The following is a 23,086-nucleotide window of genomic DNA, read 5'->3' on the forward strand; positions in this document are numbered from 1 at the left end:
CTCGATAAAAACTAGCTTTTATAAAAAGTACTAAGAGGCAAAAAAGTTTTAGAAACATTCTGTTTAACTAATGGTACCGCAATAATAATTTAATTGGAACGTACAAAAAAGTTTGGGGGTGTTTAAAGGAACAAAATCCCATTAAATTTTTATGGGGTGCACAAATTTAACTATAATTTATATTTAAAATGTTCCTGCCATAAGAATGCCACGTGTCCATTTTCATTAAAAAATCTCGAATATATTTCGATATATCGGAAAAAATCGATTTTTATCTTGTAACTTCAAAGGGCTGTAACTTTTTTTGTATGCTCATTTGAACTAAGGTAAGTTAGATTCAATCGAACTATTTTTGATCCCAGAATTTGTGATTTAATTTATGACCTGTATTTTTGTTACACCCATATGTAAAAATAAATGTAGAGTATTTTAAAATGCCTAAAATAATATTTTTGATATTGATGCCAGATCTTTTCGTCTAACTTTATGTTTTGATATGTTCGTGAATAATATAAATAGTATTATAATTATTATAAATATAGTGATGTCTAGTAGACTATAATAATGTTTGTCTTTCATTTCAGTTCTAATAAAAAATCTTGTAAAGCTCACGGACCAAGAATGACCATATACTTAGTGATTTACGGAAACCAAATCCGTCACCTAATTCCTAAATCAAACACAATGGCTGTTCTTTACACCAATCCAATGATAAAAATATCCAGCTTGGATACTCTGGTTAAACCAAAACTAATCTTCTTCAGTTCTTATGAAACTCAAGCTATTTATAAACTTGATACCACCACCAACATGATGCACTACATCAGAAACGTAGGTTTCCCTAGAACAATTGCAGTTGATTGGTCAACTCAAAACATTTATTACTTCGATACTGATGTTAATGGCCGGTCCATTAGTGTTTGCAGTTTTGAAGAAAAGTGCGCTAAGTTGATAAATATTGAATCGCCTCGACATGTAACTGCCTTAGCTGTTGATTCCGTCAATAAATTGCTTTTCTACGTTTTGAGGAATTGGTGGGTATTAGAAACACCAAGCTTCGTAATATACAGTGTAAACTTGGATGGATCTAATAGACAAGAAATAGTAAAAACAACAACGGGTGCGTATTGTAATTTTTTATTAGTGATACCATATCGTCATTGTAATTAGGACTCTTCTAACTCTTCACCTTCTTCTTTTTGTGTAGACATGATTATGTCTATTTTTCAATGTACCTCCAGTTATTTGTGGTTCCATCATTTACGTGGTAAACGATGGTTCCATCATTTACGTGGTTTACATCTTCCCCACTGATCGTCTTTCTATTGAAGAACCGTTTCTCGCCGTCCTTTCTACTCTATTTGTTGTCATTCGGCTTATATCCCACATAACAATTTCATGTTCTTAGTAGATTCATAGAATATACTTTCCAGAAAAAGTATATACTGAGAATATGCGTAATTACCATTGCGAATGTGCAGAGCACATACTGAGTATATACTACATTACAGTACTTAAACGTTCTATGTATATACTTAGAATGTACTACCGCACTTCTTTTCAGTATATACTAAGAATATACTTTTTAGAACATTCCAAGGACGTGCTATAAACCTTCTATTTATATACTTAGAACGTACTACCGCACATCTTTTTAGTTTATACTAGGAACGTACTTTTTAGAATATTCCAGGAAAGTTCTATAAACTTTCTATTTATATACTTAGAAAGTACTACTGCACATCTTTGTATTAGAAGAATATATTTTTAAGGATATTCTAAGAAAGTGCTATTAAGTGCTATATTGCTCAGACGTATGTTTTCAGCATCACCTAATCTCATCTTAGGTTCTACTGGTTCTACCAAATACCTATTATATTTACAAATTTTAATGGTAAATGAGAATGTAGTTAGTACCTACATTCTGCAATATTACTTAAAAAGTAAGTACATATTTATAAATTTTAGTTATTTATTATAAACTATTTTATAATACTATTTAGCTAAACTAAACTATATATGAGTAACTATAATTTATATGCTCATATGTACTTACTTATATGTATTTATTAAATAATATTGAGTTACCAAAATAGATTATACCTATTTTGAAGCACCGCAAACAAAATAAAGAGATTATGTATGTTCTTTAGTCCTAGTACTTTATCATTCGTCTTCATCCTTAACACTGCATAGATACAAATAATGCCTATTTTCGATTTCATATTTTACCCCGTTGTTTCCTATTCCTGATTCATTCAGGTAAGAAATGGTCAGAATAAGACGGGGATATGTATTGTGGAATAACAGCATCGGTGCACCGGTGGTTAGTGTTGCCAAACGGAGGGAAATTTCACTTTTTGCAGGAAATTTCAACATAGAAGGTGACAAAGGGAAAAGTTAACTGAAAAGGGAATTTTTGTTCCAGTCCAAATTGTAAAGTATTAAAAAAAAATCTAAATATTTGAAAATAACTAAAAATATCTTCTCAGATTTTGTAAACAGGAGGGAATTTTTTTATAAAAGTGGGAATTTTTAAGGTAAGTTGACGGAAAAAGCTTACTCGACGGTTGGCAACACCAAAGCCTTTGGTTGTGGGTTTTGGCATGCTTTGGTTCTGGAATGGCCCGTATTGAATTGAATGTACCTAAATTCAAATTCCAACGATGTAAAAATACTCATGATAAACTCGAAATGGTAAAGCTATTTCAATTATGAAAACGAATTTTTAATAATAAACGTTAATACAATTAATGTTTAAACTTTTTTACCATACAACAATTTTGAAATGAAATTCGTGCAATACTACCTACATACATAAATTTTATTAATTATTCTATAATATAACGAAGTTGATAATCTATAAGGCTAATATTATACTTCCTATACATACATATTATTTTTAAGATATTTTAAAAGTGTATGCTTATAAGTATGTGTTAAGAATGTACTTATAAGTATGTGCTAATAAGAATATTCGATAAAGGTATATACTAAGAATAAACTTTTACGAATATTCCGAGTTACTACGTACACGCATGTACTCAATATATTTGGTACGAGAATATGCTTTAAAGTAAATGCAAAGAACATGAAATTTAGAATGTTTTTTAAGGTACATGCTATGCTTGTACTACGCATATACTAAAAAGAATATACTGCGACGAATGTTAGTAGTATATTCTTAGAACATGATACGAACATCATTGTTATGTGGGATGGTCGCTCCATTCTAATCTTCTGTTTCTTTCCCAGTTATTGATGCTCTCCATCTTGCATCTCCATCATATATCTGTACTTCTAGCTCTGTTCTAGTGTCTTTTCATCGATTTTTCATCTTTGATTCAAGAATTTTCATCTTTGATGTTTTCAGCTTTTTTTGCGCTCTTATTTCATTAAGCTGCCGCGTGTTTCTGCCGCGTATCTCATTTATTAGTCTGATGAGTGTTTTACAAATTCTACCTTTTTTTTCTTTTTTGACATTTTAATTTCTCCATATTGTTTAATCTCCATATTTTTTTTTGCAAATACATCGATGCTACATTACCCTTTAATTTCTTTCAACATCATACTTCTTCTGTTTTCTCCTTTCCATTGTATGGTTTTCCTAGTTTTCTAGCTTCTTTTAATTTATTAATATCGTAGGTATATGTTTTGACTTGGTGTCTTTTTGTCCATTTTATATCCTCATCTATTCGATTGTTTTCATCACTACATGTTGCTTCAGTAACAAAATTGGCAGTAAGTTCTTCTAGGTTGTCAACAATTTGCCTACCGATACCTTAGTTTGGGTTACTGTTATTCTTTTTATGATGATGTTGACTAGCTTATTGGATTTCATTAGTATCAATCACATTATTTAATAATTTATCATTTAACTCATAACATCTAGTCCTGTAAGCAAAAAATCGGCATCTGCTGGTGATAACGCACCATTATGGTTAACCCGCCATTACACGCGCTATGAGGAAATCCCTCACCATATTTGTTTATAACCAATGAAATTGTGTAAACTAATACGATAACCTTAAGCACCCAGGAATGCCTTTAGCATGGTTTATGAGAGGGTATGAAAAAGTTATAGAATATTTCACGCGGCCAGTGTGCTGTGTGATAGTTGAAAGAAGAGACATCCCTCTTCAAGTGAGGGAATTCCTCACTGGCGTGCGCGTGCAATCACAGTGAAATCACGTTTCTATTATCTCAAAGAAACTTTTAGGTTTTTAATTAATATTTAGGTAGGTTTAATTAAAATATTATTGTTTGGATTAGGTTAGGAACAGTGGCACACCGAGGGGGGGGGGTTTGGGGGTTAAAATCCCACCCAGAGCATATAGAAATATATATAAAAGAAAGTAGGAAAATGTAACTTGTCTTTCACAAATAATACAAAAATCTTTCGGTGCCCAAGCAAACCCCCCTCCCACAAACCCACTTTTAAATTTACCTATTCTAATTGGGAAATAAGCCACAATTTAACTTGAAAAATTGATTTTATTGACGTTTCGAATTCCACCTCGGACGTCGTTATCAAAATACAAAATATTAATAGTTAATTACATAAATGCCACAAAGAAATAGCTTCAGAACAGTTTTTAATTTTAATTTGTATTTTTAGTAAAATGAATTCGCGTAAAGAACGTTAATTTCTTCAGTGGCTTGCTGAAATTGAAAATTAAGAAAACTTGCTTTTGATCTATATCATTTTTACTTTTGTTTTGTTAAATTAATAAAAAAAATTGGTTTACGAGACTTTCTATAATATGTGAGTACAACCCATTTTATATTTATACATGTTGACATTCATTCTTCCTCTAAATAAGTCGAATTTATGTAGGTGAGGGCGACGCTCATACGCGTGCAACCACGTCACAATAGAAGACGCGTGTAACGGCGGGTTAACAGTATAAGTCCCTGGTAAAATGATGATAGTTTCCTGTAGCGGCTTTGGTTTCATACATGTTGACTGATCTGTAGATTCTTTAACTGATTCTGGTAAAGTATCATCTTGATCACTAGTAGAAATCCCTGGCATAATATTGTTAACTTCCTGTAGAGGTTTTGTTTCTTACATGGTGTCAAGAAATGGTAAGAGTTATAGATTATTTACATGAAGAGAAGTATCCATTCTTAAATGTGGTCTCGAGGTAAGAAAGTAGAAAACTCAAAGAGGTACCACAAAAATGTATATTATAAAAATGTCATACATGTATTTCAAGCTGATGATGGCTCGGTAAGAGCCGAAACGCGTCCTTGTATGACATTTTTATAATATACATTTTTGTGGTACCTCTTTGAGTTTTCTACTTTCTTTATAGATTATTTGCAAGTAGTAATTCTGCTTTCTCGCAGTTTTTAATTGTTCATGTATTTTTTTATTCATCTATACCCTTATTTTCTTCCTAATTCGTTGTATTCTCTTTCATTATTGTTTTAATTTCTTTTTTATTCCATCATGACTAAAATTTCGGTCTGTCATCCAACTAAATACATAGCTAAATAAACCAAATAGCCAACTAAAGAGCAATATGTTACAATAAAGCAAAAATTCCTGTAACTCTTAACCAATTTTTTTATGGTGGTTTGGAGAATCAAAAATCCAATATGTTACTCCAGTAATCTCCAAGAAAAACTACAAAAAAAATTAAAGTACCCCGCACAAACCTTATGGAAATTAGGTCCCAGTGGATTTCGTTCATACTTTGCGAAAATACTCTTTGAAGCATCCTGTTAAAAAGTTCTTATGGGCACAACTCAATCGTATAAAGGATTTTCAAGATATAGAGGCACAAACTCTGGGATTTACTGGGTATTCCAATTCCCAGAGTTACTGGTTATCTGGCAACATGTAGAAGTTTGGATCAAGGAAAAGTACTAGTAGCCTAGGATTTTTTCCTGACTATCTAATGGCGACCTTTACTTTGACTTTGACCTTCAACGGACGTCATCTTCTAGAGCTTCGAGGATTTTCGGCATTAAACTGATATAAACAGATTACTCATGGGTTTTTGGGATCGCTAAACACGAATATGCCATCAGAATTGACCTCCTAAAGACGTGGTGGCTAGGGCTACTGGAAGGGACGTCATCTTCTAGAGTTTCGATGGTTTTCGGCATTTAATTGATGCAAATGAATTACTGGAGGGTTTTTTGAGGTCGCTAAATACGAATATGCCACCAGAACCGACTCCCGGAGCACCTGGTTTCCAAGGTTAGTAAAAGGCGCTGCTGGAGTTTCAAGGGTCTTTGGGTACTACATTAATGCAAACGAATTAGTTATAGGTTTTTGGGGTTGCTGAACACGAATGCGTGATCAGCACAGACACAGGAGCAGCTGGTGCCTAAGACAGGTTATCTTCTGGAGTTAAAAACCTAAGAGTAATCCATTTGATTCCTCCATTTGATTTCTCCGAAACTCCAGAAGGTAACCTGTCTTAAGCACCAGATGCTCCTGTGTCTGTGATGATCACGTATTCGTGTTCAGTAACCCCAAAAACCCATAACTAATCCGTTTGAATTAATGTAGTACCAAAGACCCTCGAAACTCCAGGAGTCCCTTTCATTGACCTTGAAAACCAGGTGCTCCGGGAGTCGGTTCCGGTGGCATATTCGTGTTTAGCGATCCCAAAAACCAATGAATAATCTGTTTATATCAATTTAATGCCGAAAATCCTCGAAACTCTAGAAGATGACGTCCGTTGAAGGCCAAGGTCAAAGTAAAGGTCGCCATTGGATAGCCAGGAAAAATTCCTAGACTACTAGTATTTTTTCTTGATCCAAACTTCTACATGTTGCCAGATAACCAGTAACTCGGGGAATTGGAATACCCAGAAAATCTTATAATTTTCCTATTTTGTGCCTCTATATCTTGAAAATCATTCATACGATTGAGTTGTGCCCATGAGAACTTTTTACCAGGATGCTTCAAAGAGTATTTTTCCAAAGTATGAACGAAATCCACTGGGACCTAATTTCCATAAGATTTGTGCGGGGTACTTTATACTAATCTCTTTATAAACTGTGATTTCTTCAGGCAATGTTGAAGATATAACTTTCGATATTAACAAGAAACTTTTATACTATACTAACAAACAAGATGAAAGTATACACGAAGTAAGCTACAAAGGAGGACCGGTTAAAACTGTATTTTCAAATATCTCTCAACCAGAAGGACTTAAATTTTTTGAGAACCAATTATACTATACTGTTGCAACTGGTTATATAGTCAGTTGTAAGCTATATGGAGACAGGTAAGTTAATTTTTTAATATTTGGTGTATTATAGAGAGAGTTATAGGGTAGTTAATGAGGGTATTTGGCTCCGAATTCCATCCTACTACATCGATTTACTTGATATTTTTAAAGTAAGTAGGGAATAGCTTAAGAAACAAAGTCTACCCTATGTCGATGTGCGCTTTTATTTTGGGGGTGGTTCCCACCCCATCTCGGGGTGAAAAATGTTTTGGTTAAAATAGCCACGGAAAAGGCTAGAGAACCTAATTTTAATCAAAAACTGTTCTATAAATATTTTTCGAAAACTCAACACTTTTTTGAGTTATTCGTGGTTGAAAATTGGTCATTTTCAATTAAAAATGACACCTTTCGGACAGATTTTTGCGAATACCTTAAAAACTATGCATCTAACAAAAAACTATATAAAATATTTTTGTAGGTTATAAAAAACAAAGAGATTCGTTCCTTCATAAATCTTCTAGTTAAAATACAAAGAGGTATGTATGTATATGGTAGGTAAGAAGAGTTTGTTTTTTTTTGCTGCATGCTCAAATCGATGTATTCAAGTTGAAATAACAGAGAAACTGTCGATTTTAGGTGTATAATGATACTAATAACTTTTGTAGTGGTTGAAAAGACCTTTAAAATGAGCAATACTAAATGTCGATTACATTCAAACTAAGCGAGATATTCTGCAAAAAATTTGATGACTAATGTATTTTAAGAAGAAATGAGAATTATATTTCCATCCCCCCCCCATCCATCAAAATTTAAATACATGCTTTTCCTTTTACAATACTTTTTATTATAGTGTTATTTCTATGTTCAAAAAGTTGGACTGGATTAAAATAAATGGTTTTTGAAAAAAATTAGATGAAATTATAAAGCGCATTTTTAAATTTTCTTAAAAATCTTCCTTTTCCTCCATGTAACTCGAAAAAGATAAGAGATACGAAAAAAAGATACCACACAAAAATGTAGAGCTTTTTCAGATAAAAATTTTCTTTTTATTTTTCATTACTGTATCTCTTTTTCAAGTACTAACTGAACCATTTTCAAGTTACATGGAGAAAAAGGAAGATTTTTAAGAAATTTTAAAAATGCGCTCTAAAATTTGATCTTTTTTTTCCAAAAACCATTAATTTTAAACCCGTCCAACTTTTTGAACATAGAAATAAAACTATAATAAAAGGTATTGTAGAAAGAAAACGATGCATTTATATTTTGGTGGATGGGGGTTAAAATTACTTCTCATTTTTTCTTAAAATACATTAGTTAGCAATTTTGTTTGCAGCATATCTCGCTTAGCTTTAATGTAATGAACCTTTAATACATCTAATTGTAAAGGTCTCTTCAAGTACTACAAAAAGTATTAGTAGCATTATACACCTAAATTCGACCGTTTCTCTGTTATTTCAAGTTGAATACACCAATTTGAGAATGTACCAAAAAACAAACTATTTTCACCTATCATATCCCTTTTTGTATTATAACTAGAAGATTTATGAGGGCAAGTGTCTCTTTGTTTTTTTTATAACCTACAAAAGTGTTTAATATAGTTTTTTAGGTAGATACATAGTTTTTAAGGTATCCGCAAAAAACCGTTCGACAAGATATTATGTTTCAATGAAAATGGTTAATTTTCAACCACATATATCTCAAAAAAAATATTAAACAATTTTTGCTTAGAATTAGGTTCTCTAGCGAATTCCGTGGTAATTTTAACCATAAAGTTTTCCACCCCTAAGAAGGGGTGGGGTGGGAACCATCCCCAAGATAAAAGCACACATCGGCATAGGGTAGACTTTGAATTAGGAGATAAGTAGAGGCAAAATGTCATTAAAATCCATGCAGTAGGATAGAATTCGGAGGTAGTATCCTATTCTTGCTCCCATTTACTGGCGTATTATATATATATATATATATATATATATATATATATATATATATATATATATATATATATATATATATATATCCTATAAATATATATCATATATTACCCTAGAAAAAAAATCTAAAAAACTAGAAACAACGCTAAAAGGGCAATGGAATGAATTATAATTGGACCATCACTGAGTGACAAGATCAGAAACCCCGAGATAATACGTAGAACGAAGATCAGGGATATCATAGAAGAAATTAAAAAATTTACTGGTGTTGGGCCGGTCACATAGTCAGATATGATAATACCAGGTGGACAGGGAGAATCCTAGAATGGAGACAAAGAAGGACGACAAGGAGCATGGCAAGACCACAAAAGAGATGGGTAGATGACATAAGAGCAGTGGCAGGCAATCAGTGGATTAGATTGGCGCAAAATAAAAAAAGATGAATGCAATTGGGAGAGACCTTTATTCAGAAGCGGATGAAAAGTGGTTGACAAAGAAGAAGCTGTTTTATTTAATATTATTTTATGTAATATGTTTTTATGGAGAAGACTCCATAAAAGACTTATATAAACGAAGATTGGAACAAAAGCTACAAGAGTTTAGGTATGAATGATTAAAACAAATGTGTGAACTCATAGAAACATGCATGAAGACAACAGCCTTAGAAACTCTTACCGAGGAGGACCAAAAATACACCTACCAAAATACGAAATTAAGGGAAGACACACTGAAATGCATAAAAGAGAAGAAAGGACTTTATGTAAAATACCTGAACACAAAAAACTATGAGAACTGTACAGTGAAAAAAATAAAGAAGTAGAAAGAAAAGTGGCAAACGAAAAAAAATGAAAGATGGGAAAAACATGCACAGAGATAGAACAGCACATAGGAGGAACGAGAAATTCAGAGTTGCAGCGTATCTTAAAGTCGCTAAAAAATAAAAGAAAGAGAGAGACAAACAAGATCGGTCAAATCACAAAAAACGAATGGGAGGAATACGTAAAATTGCTAACCGAAAATAGCCCTCAATTCAAAGAATCATCAATAGACGGAATAGAAACCTATACACATGATGAAATCGAATTAAGCCTAGATGAGGTAAAAATAACGATCATAACTCTCAAGAACAAAAAAAGCAGAAGGCCCCGGCGGCGTAATACCAAATGAACTACGAAGAATACGTAAAATTGCTAACCGGAAATAGCCCTCAATTCAAAGAATCATCAATAGACGGAATAGAAACCTATACACATGATGAAATCGAATTAAGCCTAGATGAGGTAAAAAATAACGATCATAACTCTCAAAAACAAAAAAAGCAGAAGGCCCCGGCGGCGTAATACCAAATGAACTACGAAGAATACGTAAAATTGCTAACCGGAAATAGCCCTCAATTCAAAGAATCATCAATAGACGGAATAGAAACCTATACACATGATGAAATCGAATTAAGCCTAGATGAGGTAAAAAATAACGATCATAACTCTCAAGAACAAAAAAAGCAGAAGGCCCCGGCGGCGTAATACCAAATGAACTACGAAGAATACGTAAAATTGCTAACCGGAAATAGCCCTCAATTCAAAGAATCATCAATAGACGGAATAGAAACCTATACACATGATGAAATCGAATTAAGCCTAGATGAGGTAAAAAATAACGATCATAACTCTCAAGAACAAAAAAAGCAGAAGGCCCCGGCGGCGTAATACCAAATGAACTACGAAGAATACGTAAAATTGCTAACCGGAAATAGCCCTCAATTCAAAGAATCATCAATAGACGGAATAGAAACCTATACACATGATGAAATCGAATTAAGCCTAGATGAGGTAAAAAATAACGATCATAACTCTCAAGAACAAAAAAAGCAGAAGGCCCCGGCAGCGTAATACCAAATGAACTACGAAGAATACGTAAAATTGCTAACCGGAAATAGCCCTCAATTCAAAGAATCATCAATAGACGGAATAGAAACCTATACACATGATGAAATCGAATTAAGCCTAGATGAGGTAAAAATAACGATCATAACTCTCAAGAACAAAAAAAGCAGAAGGCCCCGGCGGCGTAATACCAAATGAACTGATAAAAACTGATCTGAAAAGCTGTCCCGCATGATACACAAAATGTTTGAGAGAGCACTAAATAGAGAATACCTACCGGCAGAATGGACCCAAGCGTATATGACATCAATATAATATAAGAAAGGAAATATAAATAGAACTGCGAAAACTAACGAGGAATCCCGAGGAATCAGCAATATATCGTCTACAGGCAGACTGTATGGAAAGACCATAAAGGAAAAATTAGAAATATATATACATGATAAAATCGGAGAAGACCAGGCAGGTTTTACAGCGGGGAAAGCATGCTTAGATCACATTTACACGGTCGAACAACTAATAGAAAAAAGAATGGCCAAAAAAATATTTGTCCATCTGGCTTTTGTAGATCTTAAAAAGGCATATGACCAAGATATGGGAAGCAATGAAAGATATCGAAGTTTCACGAATATTAATAAAAACACTAAAAGCACTCTACAAGAATGACAAAGTAGCTATCAAAACGGACAAGAGAACATGTAGTCCATTTAAGGCGACAAAGGGACTACTGCAGGGTTGTTCCACATCCCCTACCCCGTTCAAAATATTCCTGGAAACCTTCAAACCATGGAAAAGGAAGTGCGAAGGAATGGGTAACCAGTAAGGAACGGTTTGCTAGCCACCAAATAGTGATCGCACAAGATGAAGATGACCTCAATTTTATGATGAGAAAACTGGAACAGGAATATACAAAGAATCGGATGGAAATAAACCTAAAGAAAACTGAATACCTAACAATGGAGAATGCAGAAATAAAACAACTTGAAATACATAGACGAAGGTAAACAAATCAGAGGAACAGACAAGTACAAGTATTTAGGTTTTACAATATCAAACTACAAAGGAACAACGGAAGCAGATAAAATATAGACTAGGAAAAACAAGAGACTAAGAAAAACTGCATTTTAAAATTTAACCCGGTACTGTGGGATAAAAACATCAGCATAAAAACGAAAAGAAGAATAACAGTGTGTCTGCGTAACTTGGAACCATATGGGAAACTTTTTTAATATCAATTTTAAGAAAATAGTTATTCTTTTTAAAGTGCTCTGCATAGTCTAGAAGCTAAGAAGCAATCATCAGATATAAAATTTTATCAACAGTATACGAGGTATGTCAAAAAATATGAATTTCGCTCAAGAGTAAAGTGCCTTTATATTTCACAATATCGAAAATTGTCATTGAGAAAAGCATACCTAATTAAAAAATTATGCCATAATCTGCATTTACACTCTTCTAAGTAAAAAAAAAAATTTTTGAAAATTTTCCCCAAATCACGCGACACCCAACATCACTTATATTTATGATAGCTCCGTTATTATTAATTTTACGAAAAAAAGTTATTCTTTACAAAACGTTCTGCATAGGCTAATTACTAAGATAAAATTATAAGATATTAAATTTTGTCAATTTTATACGAGGTATGTCAAAAATTATGAATTTCGCTTTATTTTTCACAATACTGAAATTTGTTATTAAAAAAAGTTGTTCAGAATTAAAAACTATGTTTCAATATGCAATTGCGTCCTTCTAGTTGAAATATTGTGAACTAGAAAGATATTTTACTCTTGAGCGAAATTCATATTTTTGCCATACCTCGTATAAAATTGAAAAAAAATTGATATCTTATGATTGTATCTTAGTTTATTGACTATTCAGACATTTTTATAAAGAATAACTTTTTTTCGCAAAATTAATAATAACGGAGTTATCTTAAATAAAAGTGATGTTGGGTATCTGTAATTTGAGGAAAATTTTCAAATTTTTTTTTCAAGTAGAAGAGTGTAAATTACATTATAACATAATTTTTAATTACAAACAACTTTTCTTTATAACAATTTTAGATATTGTGAAATATAAAGGCACTTTACTCCTGAGCTAAATTCATATTTTTAGACATACCTCGTATACTGTTGATAAAATTTGATATCTGATGATTGCATTTTAGGTTTTAGACTATGCAGAGCACTTTATGAAGAATAACTTTTTTTCGTAAAATTGATATTAAAAAAGTTTTCCATATGGTTCCAAGTTACGCAGCATGACAAGAAGTATCCTCATTTATGGGTGTGAAAATTGGAGAATAAATAAGAAAACCAAAAACAAAATAAGAGCAACAGAGATGGAATTCCTAAGAACAAGCTGCAGAGTAACAAGAAGAGATAGAATAAATAACATAGAGATTAAGAAAATAATGAACTCAGATACAATAGACTACATCGAACAGAAGAGATTAACCTGGTAAGGACATGTCAGAAGAGCAGGCCAAAATCGTTAGATAAATAGAATAACAGAGCCCGATAGGAAGAAAGAAGAGATTCAGACCCCGAAGATCCTTCAGAGATGAAGTGGACGGAGCAATGGAGAGGAGAAATCTACAGGAAGGGGACTGGAAAACAGAAAGAGCTGCAGATAACGGTTGAGTGAAGGAATACAGTGAAAACTGTAAAAATCCTTAGTATATAATAATAAATGTGATATATATTTAGAATTTGAGTAGTGAGAATTTAATTTTACCTATAATAATTATAACCTATAATAATTATAGGTAAAATTAAATTCTTGTATTGTATGATTGTATACTTCTCTTTTTTTAACCAAGTTATATTTTACTAGATCCTGCAATCCCAGATATAAATTACACACGTTTGCCAGTGGTCAATTTGTTATTGAGCAGGAATCGCTTCAGCCTAAAGTAGAAAATGTTTGTACTGGACACAAATGTCCATACTTATGTGTACCAGCAGAATCAGGATATAGATGTCTCTGTCATAACGGGAAAGTTAGTAATCATTCAGAAATTTGTGGTGAAAACGATGTAAGTATAGTTTAGAAATAATTAAATATATTTGGTAGATTATATCAATATTATTAGATTAGCTAATTTATATAATATCTAAATCTCTTATGTAGGAAAATTAAGAAGCCTGTTTAGTTCAAACTAACTAAAAAGTTTTTATGTTTGGAGCTGCTGTAGATAACGTTATTATTGTCAATATGATCGCCAATGTGCAGACACTAGAGCAGCATATCAATTCCTGAAACAACTCAGACAGGAATACAAACCACGCACTGATCTTTTTAGGAATAATGAAGGACAAATTATCAGTGACGATGCAACAATACAAACAGCAAATTCGAGGATCTGCTAACAGAGCAAATACAAACAAACAAAACCCATGCAGTACCAGAGCAATAACAGGAAATTATGGATGACATTACAGTACTGAAGGATAATAAAGCCCCAGGTATTAACCACATACCAGGTGAAGTTCTCAAAATTAAAGGGCACGTACTGATAGATAGATTCTATAAACTAATAACAGAAGTGTGGAATAGAGAATCAATTCCAGGAGACTGGCAAAAAGGAATTATAGGTTTAATCCACAAGAAGGGAGAAAAAATCAGCTACAAAAACTATAGAGGCATATCCTTACTTCGTGTGAGTTATAATGTGTTTACTTGGATCATAAACAGGAGATTAAGTCACTTCAGAGAGAAAATCATAGAAGAATATCAGGCTGGACGCAGACTAGGACGATCCACTATTGACCAGCTGGTCAATGAAAAACAAATAAGTATTAGTTACAACTTGAGAGGACGACATAAATATCTACCTTATACATTTTCGACAAGCCTGTGATAACATAAACAGGGACAAAATATACTTAATTATCCAAGAATTTGGTATACTAAGGATATATCAAGGATATAAAATTAGTGCAAGCCACCATGACTAACACAGAAGCGCAATTACGAGTTCAAAGAACAATGGACAGATTCCTTCCAGATAACTGAAGGGCTAAATAGAAACAGTATACGCAGGGAGATGAGCTAATACAAGAAAGGAAACAAAGAAACTTGCAGAATTTAACAATCTTCTTCAAGAGCCATCTTCGCGACGGACCATTTCTTTATTCATCTTTCTCAGATCCTCTTTGTTTGTGACGTGTTCTGTCCATGATATTTTCAGAATTCTTCTATACATCCACAACTCGAAAGATTCCAGTTTTTTCATTGATCTCGCTTTCAAGCTCCACGCTTCCATTCTGTAAAAGAAAGTCGAGAAAACATAGCACATATCCAATCTTATTCTTAGCTCTAACTTCAGATCTCTTGTGCCGAGAACTTTTCTCATTTTTGTTAAAATTCACTCTAGCCTTTTCTATTCTAATTTAAATTTCCTGGAAGTAATCATTTGTGGAGTTGATCATTGTTCCAAGATATGCATATTGGTTTACTCGTTCGATATTGGTTCCGTTTATCAGGAGATTCTCGTTATTCCTTTGCGTTTTAGATATTTTGTCTTCTTGATGTTCATTGTTAGACCGTATTCTTGGCTATACACCGCTATATATTCTTTTTACCAGTCTCTGAAGATCTTCAATATGTTTGGCTTTATATACGAATATCTAGTGTTGTTAATTTGAACTCCATTTACCTATATTCCAGCTGTTTCACCCTCAAGAGCTTTTTTTTGGGATCTGTTCCAAGTAGTCATTAAGACGAACTGGTGACAATACGCATCCCTGTCTTATACCACGTCTAATTTCAATTTCCTCTGACAGTTGCTCGTTAACAATTTGACAATATACGATGCTAATATTGAACTAGTAGAACAGCTCACATACCTGTGCGTACAGATAACTGAGGATGGCAGCGACGTGGAGCGGATAATTATTGCTAACAGAACGTATTTCTCTGTGTCGAACTTGCGAAAAATGCGAAAGAAATCGGTTTTACCGTCAAAATAGGTAAAAATAGTATACTAAAAGGGCCAAATAAAAACAAAAACCACGAATAATGCAAAATTTGATAATAAACGATACAAATATGGACGTTGTAAAACAGTTCACATATCTGAGCTTACAAATAACTAAGGATGGTAGGAAGAAGGAGAAAATACGGACAAATATTATGCTATCTAACAGAAAATACTTCATTCTATAGCACTTGCTTGGATCTAAAAATATCCAGAGGAAATAAAGCTCAAACCATCGTACCACCAGTAGTCACAGAACGGCATAGAAACATGGACCATCACAGAAAAAATAATAAACCTTTTCAATATTTTGATATATTGTAGGATTCTTTTTTTGCTCTTTATTTCGTCCAATTTTGAACATAGGCTTCTCCCAGTTTCCTCCATTCGCTTCTGCTTAGTGCTTTCTGTTTTCGGTGCGTTCCTCCAATCTTTTTAATGTCGTCTTCCCATCTCATCTGGGGTCGTCCTCTTGCTCTCTTTCCTGTCCATGGTCTCCATTGTTGTATCGTGGTATTCCACCTATTGTCCGTTTGTCTAGCGTTATGACCTGCGAAGCTCCATTTTAGCCTAGCTATATGTTGTCCTATGTCTTTGACTTTTGTTTTATTTCTTACATAGTTGTTTTGCTTTTGTCTGTTAATTTTACTCCTAACATTGCTATCTCCATGGCTCTTTGTGTCTTCATTATTTTATCCATGTTTGCTTTGGTCAAGGTCCCTGTTTGGCATGCGTATGTGAGAATTGGGAGTATACACTGGTCAGACACTCTTGTTTTTAAGTATTGTTGTATTTTTTTATTCTTTAGGACCCATTTTAATTTCCCAAATCCTGCCCAGGCTAATCTGACCCTTCTTTTTACCTCCGCTGTTTGGTGTTCCTTATTTATTTTTATTATCTCTCCCAAATACTTATATATAATCATTAACCGCTTCTATTGTGGTGTCGTTTAGTATTACGTTTCTATTATCTTGTGTGTTTGTCATTGTTTTTGTTTCGGCAAAATTCATTTTAAGACCTATTTGTTCGGATTCATTTGCCAGCTCGGTTAGCATGGCTTGTAGTTCTTCAAAACTTGATGCTATTACTACTACATCGTCTGCATATCTTAGGTGGTTTAGTCTCTTTAATTTTAGGACATTACTTTCTTAAGGGCATAGGCTCAAAATCTCGCCTGTCAAAATGTTCGATGCGTTTTAAATGTATTCATTTTTTTCGGATCCTGAGAAAACTAATAAATAGTTTTGAAAAATTTAAACGCAGAATGAAAGATTACATTATTATTCAGAGCCGAAAGTTTCTGAAAACTTCTATAATGTTTATTTTAATAAGTTACAGGGGTGAAAATAAAAGAGAGAATTTAGTGTGATTTTTAATTCCAAATATTTCATTCAAAAGAAACTTTATATTTATTTTAAGGGACTTTCTGCCCTCGGTAATAACGAAATCTTTCATTCTGCGTTTAAATTTTTCAAAAATACTTAGTTTTCTCAGGATTCGAAAAAAATAAATAAATTTAAAACGCATTGACAATTTTGACAGGCGACATTTTGCGCCTTTTCCCTTAATTAAATGTACGTATTTTAAAATGTAACAAATGAATATACTTACACCACAATAACTTTTATTTTACCACATACGACCGGTTTCACTTTCTATACTTAACAAAGCATCATCAGGTCTCCAGTACAGCAAAATTAAATAATGCATCATTTACTGTACCGGAGACCTGATGAAGCTTTGTAAATGATAAAAGGCGAAACCGATCGTATGTAGTAAAATAAAAGTGATTGTGAGTAAGTATGTACATTATTGTACTATTGTACATAATATACATTTATTTCATTTTCCAATACTTGAAATGGACTCACAAAGGCAACATGTTCAACCATTAAATCTATGTTTTTAAGGATAATCAGTCAGGAAATAATCACAAATTTGCTGTACATACTACACCAATACAGACTGCATCCGATAAACATTCAGGAGCAGTGGCCTCAGCAATATTAATTCCACTACTATTAGTATTCCTTGGAGCAGTATTTTATTATTTGCTAAAAAGGAGAGGTGATACTGGATTAAATATAAGGTAAGTGTACGAACTTCATTTCATAGTAATGTTTCACATTATAAGAATTTAAACGTGCGAGAGTTAGAAAGCACGACTACATTCCAATGGTGGCTCATGTAATCAAATGGACTGTTTCACATTATAAGAATTTTGAACGTGCGATGGTTTTCTCGTGCGATAGTTTTGACGCACTTGTCCTTTTTACACAATAAGAATTGAGTCGCACGAAGATATTTTGCTGTGCTGTTTGGTATATTATTTTTATTTACATTATATTATTATATAGAAATATATAAAAATAGTAACTTGACGAGAAATACTTGGAATGGTGTATACCGTGCACTTAACAGTGAATTTGATAAATTACGTAATGAATTAATAATAACGATGAATTAGGTAATAAAAAAAAACACATTTGGTAAGCACAGCAAAATTAATTATATGGTACTGATAACAACAGTAATTAAAACTGCTAAGTATATTATAATAAACTTTATTTTACCTATTTGCAATTAACGTTCAGTATAAAGAGGGTGCTTATCTAAATATGCACCCATCCATATGTGTGAATATAAAAATCTATATATCGTATCTTTTTGCGTTCATAGGATGGACCCAATGAACTCGGTTCCTCTTATTTCTCCTTCTTTGACAAGAAAGTAACCACAACGCTATAATAATGCGATTTCGGTCCATATAATATAACTATACCTTTTATTCTACGAAATTATATTTAGTTTTATAGGGTAGAAATAAAGAGAAGCATAAGATTGGCCTGGGCATCATTCGGAAAACTGTCTTATATTCTAAAGAACAGAAAATACCCGCAATATCTAAAAACAAGAGTCTTCAATCAATGTATACTCCCTGTTTTAATATATGGCTCTCATACATGGACGTTTACAAAAGAGAATATGGAAAAATAGCAAAGACAGAAAGAGCCATGGAAAGGCAAATGATGAACATTAAACTATCAGACAAGAAAAGAAACGAATGGATAGGTAACAAAACAAAAGTGAAAGATATATCTACCCAAGTAGCAAAGCTTAAATGGAAGTTCGCCGGACACACCCTACGGCAGAAGGATGAAAGATGGACTAAGATGATTATACATTGGAGACCGTGGAACCACAAACGGAAAAGGGGAAGGCCACAGATGCGATGATCAGATGACCTGAAGAAACACACTGGGTCAAAATGGATGCAAAGTGCCCAAGTTAAAGAGGCAATTTAACTAAAAAATGATTTTATTAACGTTTCGACGCCCAAGTCGGATGTCAAAACGTTAATAAAATACTTTTCTTAGTTAAATTGTGGCTTATTTCCCATTTAGAATAGTTTATTACATATATTGTATGAGCTAATCCAAGATCCCACAAATAACTTAGTAGAACAAGGATTATAAAAACAAATTAAGACTTTTATTTAAAAACATGAGAAATAATATCTGACAAAATAGAAGTTGCAGATGAATTAAATACGCATTACAGTACATTAGGACAAAAGTATGGACAAAAAATACCTATTTGTAATGATACATCGTAATGATACATATCAGACATCGTATCATGTACCGACCTTAGCCACAAAGTGTAAATAAAACTAATACCTATACCAAACGACACAGCAAAATATCTTCGTGCGACTCAATTCTTATTGTGTGAAAAGGACAAGTGCGTCAAAACTACCGCACGAGAAAACCCTCGCACGTTCAAAATTCTTATAATGTGAAACAGCACATAGTAGATCCTACCCTTTGCAAGTTCCAAATATTTAACTTTGAACAATTATTTCATGTTTAAAACATTCTTCTTCTTTAAGTGTCGTCTCCCAATCGGAGGTTGGATATCATCATCACTATTTGTACTTTATCTATCGCTGATCTGAGGAGTTAATATTGTACTGCATTTGAACCAGTTCCGTAAATCCTTTAACCATGACACTCTCCTTCTTCCTATACTCATTCCTCCTCTTATCTTTCCCTACATTATCAGTCTTAGCATTTCATATTACTCTCCCCCCATTACGTGTCCCAGATATTAAAATTTTCTTATTTTATTGTGTTTATTATTTCGTATTCTTTGCTCATTTCTTTCAATATTTCCGTGTTTAAATATTTCGTACTACTGTAATACCACATTTCAAGTGACTGTATCTTATTTCTGTGTTCTTGTTTCCATGTCCAGCTTTCAAGTCAATATTGCAGTATCGACAACACGTAGCATCTTAACACATTCGCGGTCATGACTGCATATGAAGTCATTTACTCCATAAGAATACGTGTATAAAATGACAGTGTGTCCGCGAATGTGTTAAAGCTCTTACTCTTAGTTCTAATCTAAGGTCGTTGTTGCACAGAATTGTGTTCCTTTTTACAAGCGTATTTCTTCGTATTTCTATCATGGCCCTTATTTCTGTTGTTTGATCATTATTGTCTGAAATCCAGGTTCCTATATACGTCGAACCCGCTTATTAGAATACCGGTTAAAGGAATATTCCGGTTTAAGGAATAGAAATTTGAGGTTCCGAAACGTTTCTATTAGCCATCAGTGATCGGTTATTAGAATGTCCCGGTTATAGGAATACTTTTGCTTGGCACGAAGGCTATTCCGATAAGCGGGTTCGACGTATTTGTATTTATCAACTCTTTCTATCCATACATTTCTCAAATGCATGCTTGTTTGTATATTTGTTTTCTTAGTTATTAGTTATTATTATTATGAATTTGGTCTTTTTTATTTCGCTGTGTCTACGTACACGCTAACGTGTACGCAAATATAAAAGTTAGGTACTCGCTTAAACGTCATCAAATCAGTGATGTCATTATTTAGCGTGTACTATGACTGGATTTTTTGGTACACGCTAATTTGAGCCGCGTGGATGCTGTGGCTGTGGTATTAAGTATCTGTGTATCGCGAGTGTCAGAGTGTGGTTGGAATTTGTCTAATCGCTTTATGTTTACACTTTAATATTGATTTGTAAAGAGTTTCCTTATTTTTTACTTGTTTTGTGTTTTTTTTTTAAGTATGGAGTGTGGACAATTATTTAGTTCTTTTAATGAGTTTAACAACATTCTAAAACAGTATGAAAAAGATAAGAGACAAAAATTCGTGATTAAGGGTAGCAGAAGTAATAAGATAAAATAGGTATACGGGGCGATTGATTAGTGTGATAAAGCTCAGTAGATCCGCTATAGTAATAGATAGCAATAAAAGTTAGTAACAAAAATTTTAGCAAACTTTGAGATTCATATTACAAAATTACTAAAATTAGTTAGAATGTTACAGGGCGTTCGATAATATCGTGGCAGAACAAACTTATGTTTTTTAAATGGAATACCCTATATTTTATTTTATGTTCAAAATCTTCTTAACTTTCATATCACAAAAATATAAAGGTTTATTATGTTATACAGGGTATTTACAAAGTTATAATCAATTTTCTATGAAAATCGTAACAAGTTCAACTCCCTGTATAAATAAAAATAAACACAACAGCAAAAATAAACACCAATATAAACTGGTATAATTAACTTATGTATAAAAATTATTTTAGCAGTATTTTGTATATATCATGTTAACTAATATTTATTTTGCTAACCTGAATATATACTTTTATATACATACATATTGTTTTATTACAATTAAGTTTGAAACATCTGAATAGTTTTGCTTCCCTTCCCCTACCCTTAATAAAAATATTTTCTATCAAACAAACAACAAACACTTAACATATCAAAATAGCGTGTACTAAAATATAAAGTCACTGCTCACGCTAAATAATGACGTCACTGGCTTGATGAAGTTTAATAATTCGCGTGTACCTAACTTTTTTATTTGCGTACACGTTAGCGTGTACCTAGACACAGCGTTTTTATATTCATTTTTAGTCCATATTTTTCACAGAAACTGTTTGTTTTGTTTAGTAGTAATTAGAGTTGTTCAGCATAGCTTCCCATAATCACGTTATCATCTGCATATCTTATGTTATTCGAAAGATTAGGAATTTTACATTTTTATTTTTTTTTAAATACTGCATTTGGTTTATTAATTTCTCCACCAATAGTCGTGTAGGAAATATATGTAAACTAATAAAACTGATTGTTGATACATTATTAGCAAAATCTTGCTAACGAAGTTTATCAATGCCATTTTGCTTCTAGATATCTGTTACATTTAACTTTTTATTTTAGCATGCGATTTTATAACCCACTCTACGGAAAACCTGTCCGTGAAGACCAAAAACAAATCCTTAAACCAGGACAACACGAGTACACAAATCCGATAATTGTGGCCGAAGAACATGAGGACCACGCGAAAGATGCTAGCAGAATGCTAAACGATAGTTGTGTTTGTTAAGTTTGTATCTTTTTGTTACGTCATTCTTTGTTTTATGTTTTATATAATCTTATAAACGTTGTTTTAATCTTTTGAAGTGTATTAAAAGCAAAATGACTCTTACACTTCACAAATATTAAATTCGTTGATAATTCCATTGTTGAACATAGCAATCTATATTAACATCAAAATAGATACAAATTATTATTTATCTCTTATATCAAACAGTAGAATTAAAACTTAAGAGGAAACAGTAGCGATCAACAGGTAGTGAAAACTCGTTCCAAGATTGCGGCTGTAATTTTGAATATTTTTTCTAGATATTTGGCACACGTATTCGTAATATAATAAAGAAGGGCGGTACAGAGCCCAATTTGAAAAATGTATTAATATGTGGAAATTACTCTGTAATTAAATACAAAATTAAAAAACCAGCCTGTACCGCCATTAAGAAGAACAAAAAATACACTTTCTTCAAATAAACTTTTTTATCCGATGCCTAGATTTTGTGTCATTTTGGAACTACTAATGAAATAAAAAATTTTAGTAGTTCCAAAATGACACAAAATCTAAGCATCGGATAAAAAAGTTTATTTGAAGAAAGTTTATTTTTTTGTTTTTCTTAATGGCGGTACAGGCTCGTTTTTTTAATATTGTATTTAATTACAGAGTAATTTCCACATATTAATA

At 32.6% G+C, this 23,086-nt stretch overlaps 1 protein-coding gene across 1 annotated transcript in view; it reads left to right on the plus strand.

Moving 5' to 3' along the window:
- LOC126890417 (putative vitellogenin receptor) overlaps positions 1–22,740 on the plus strand; it is a 243,602-nt gene extending 220,862 nt beyond the window's left edge. The window contains exons 20-24 of the mRNA XM_050659325.1: positions 585–1,120; positions 7,034–7,250; positions 13,843–14,044; positions 17,899–18,077; positions 22,252–22,740. Of these exons, the coding sequence (XP_050515282.1) occupies positions 585–1,120; positions 7,034–7,250; positions 13,843–14,044; positions 17,899–18,077; positions 22,252–22,417 (1,300 nt within the window). The 3' untranslated portion in view covers positions 22,418–22,740. The remainder of the gene's footprint in view (positions 1–584; positions 1,121–7,033; positions 7,251–13,842; positions 14,045–17,898; positions 18,078–22,251) is intronic.
- The last annotated feature ends 346 nt before the right edge of the window (positions 22,741–23,086 follow it).

Source organism: Diabrotica virgifera, chromosome 8 (assembly GCF_917563875.1).
Source record: "Diabrotica virgifera virgifera chromosome 8, PGI_DIABVI_V3a".
Lineage (NCBI taxonomy): Eukaryota > Metazoa > Arthropoda > Insecta > Coleoptera > Chrysomelidae > Diabrotica > Diabrotica virgifera.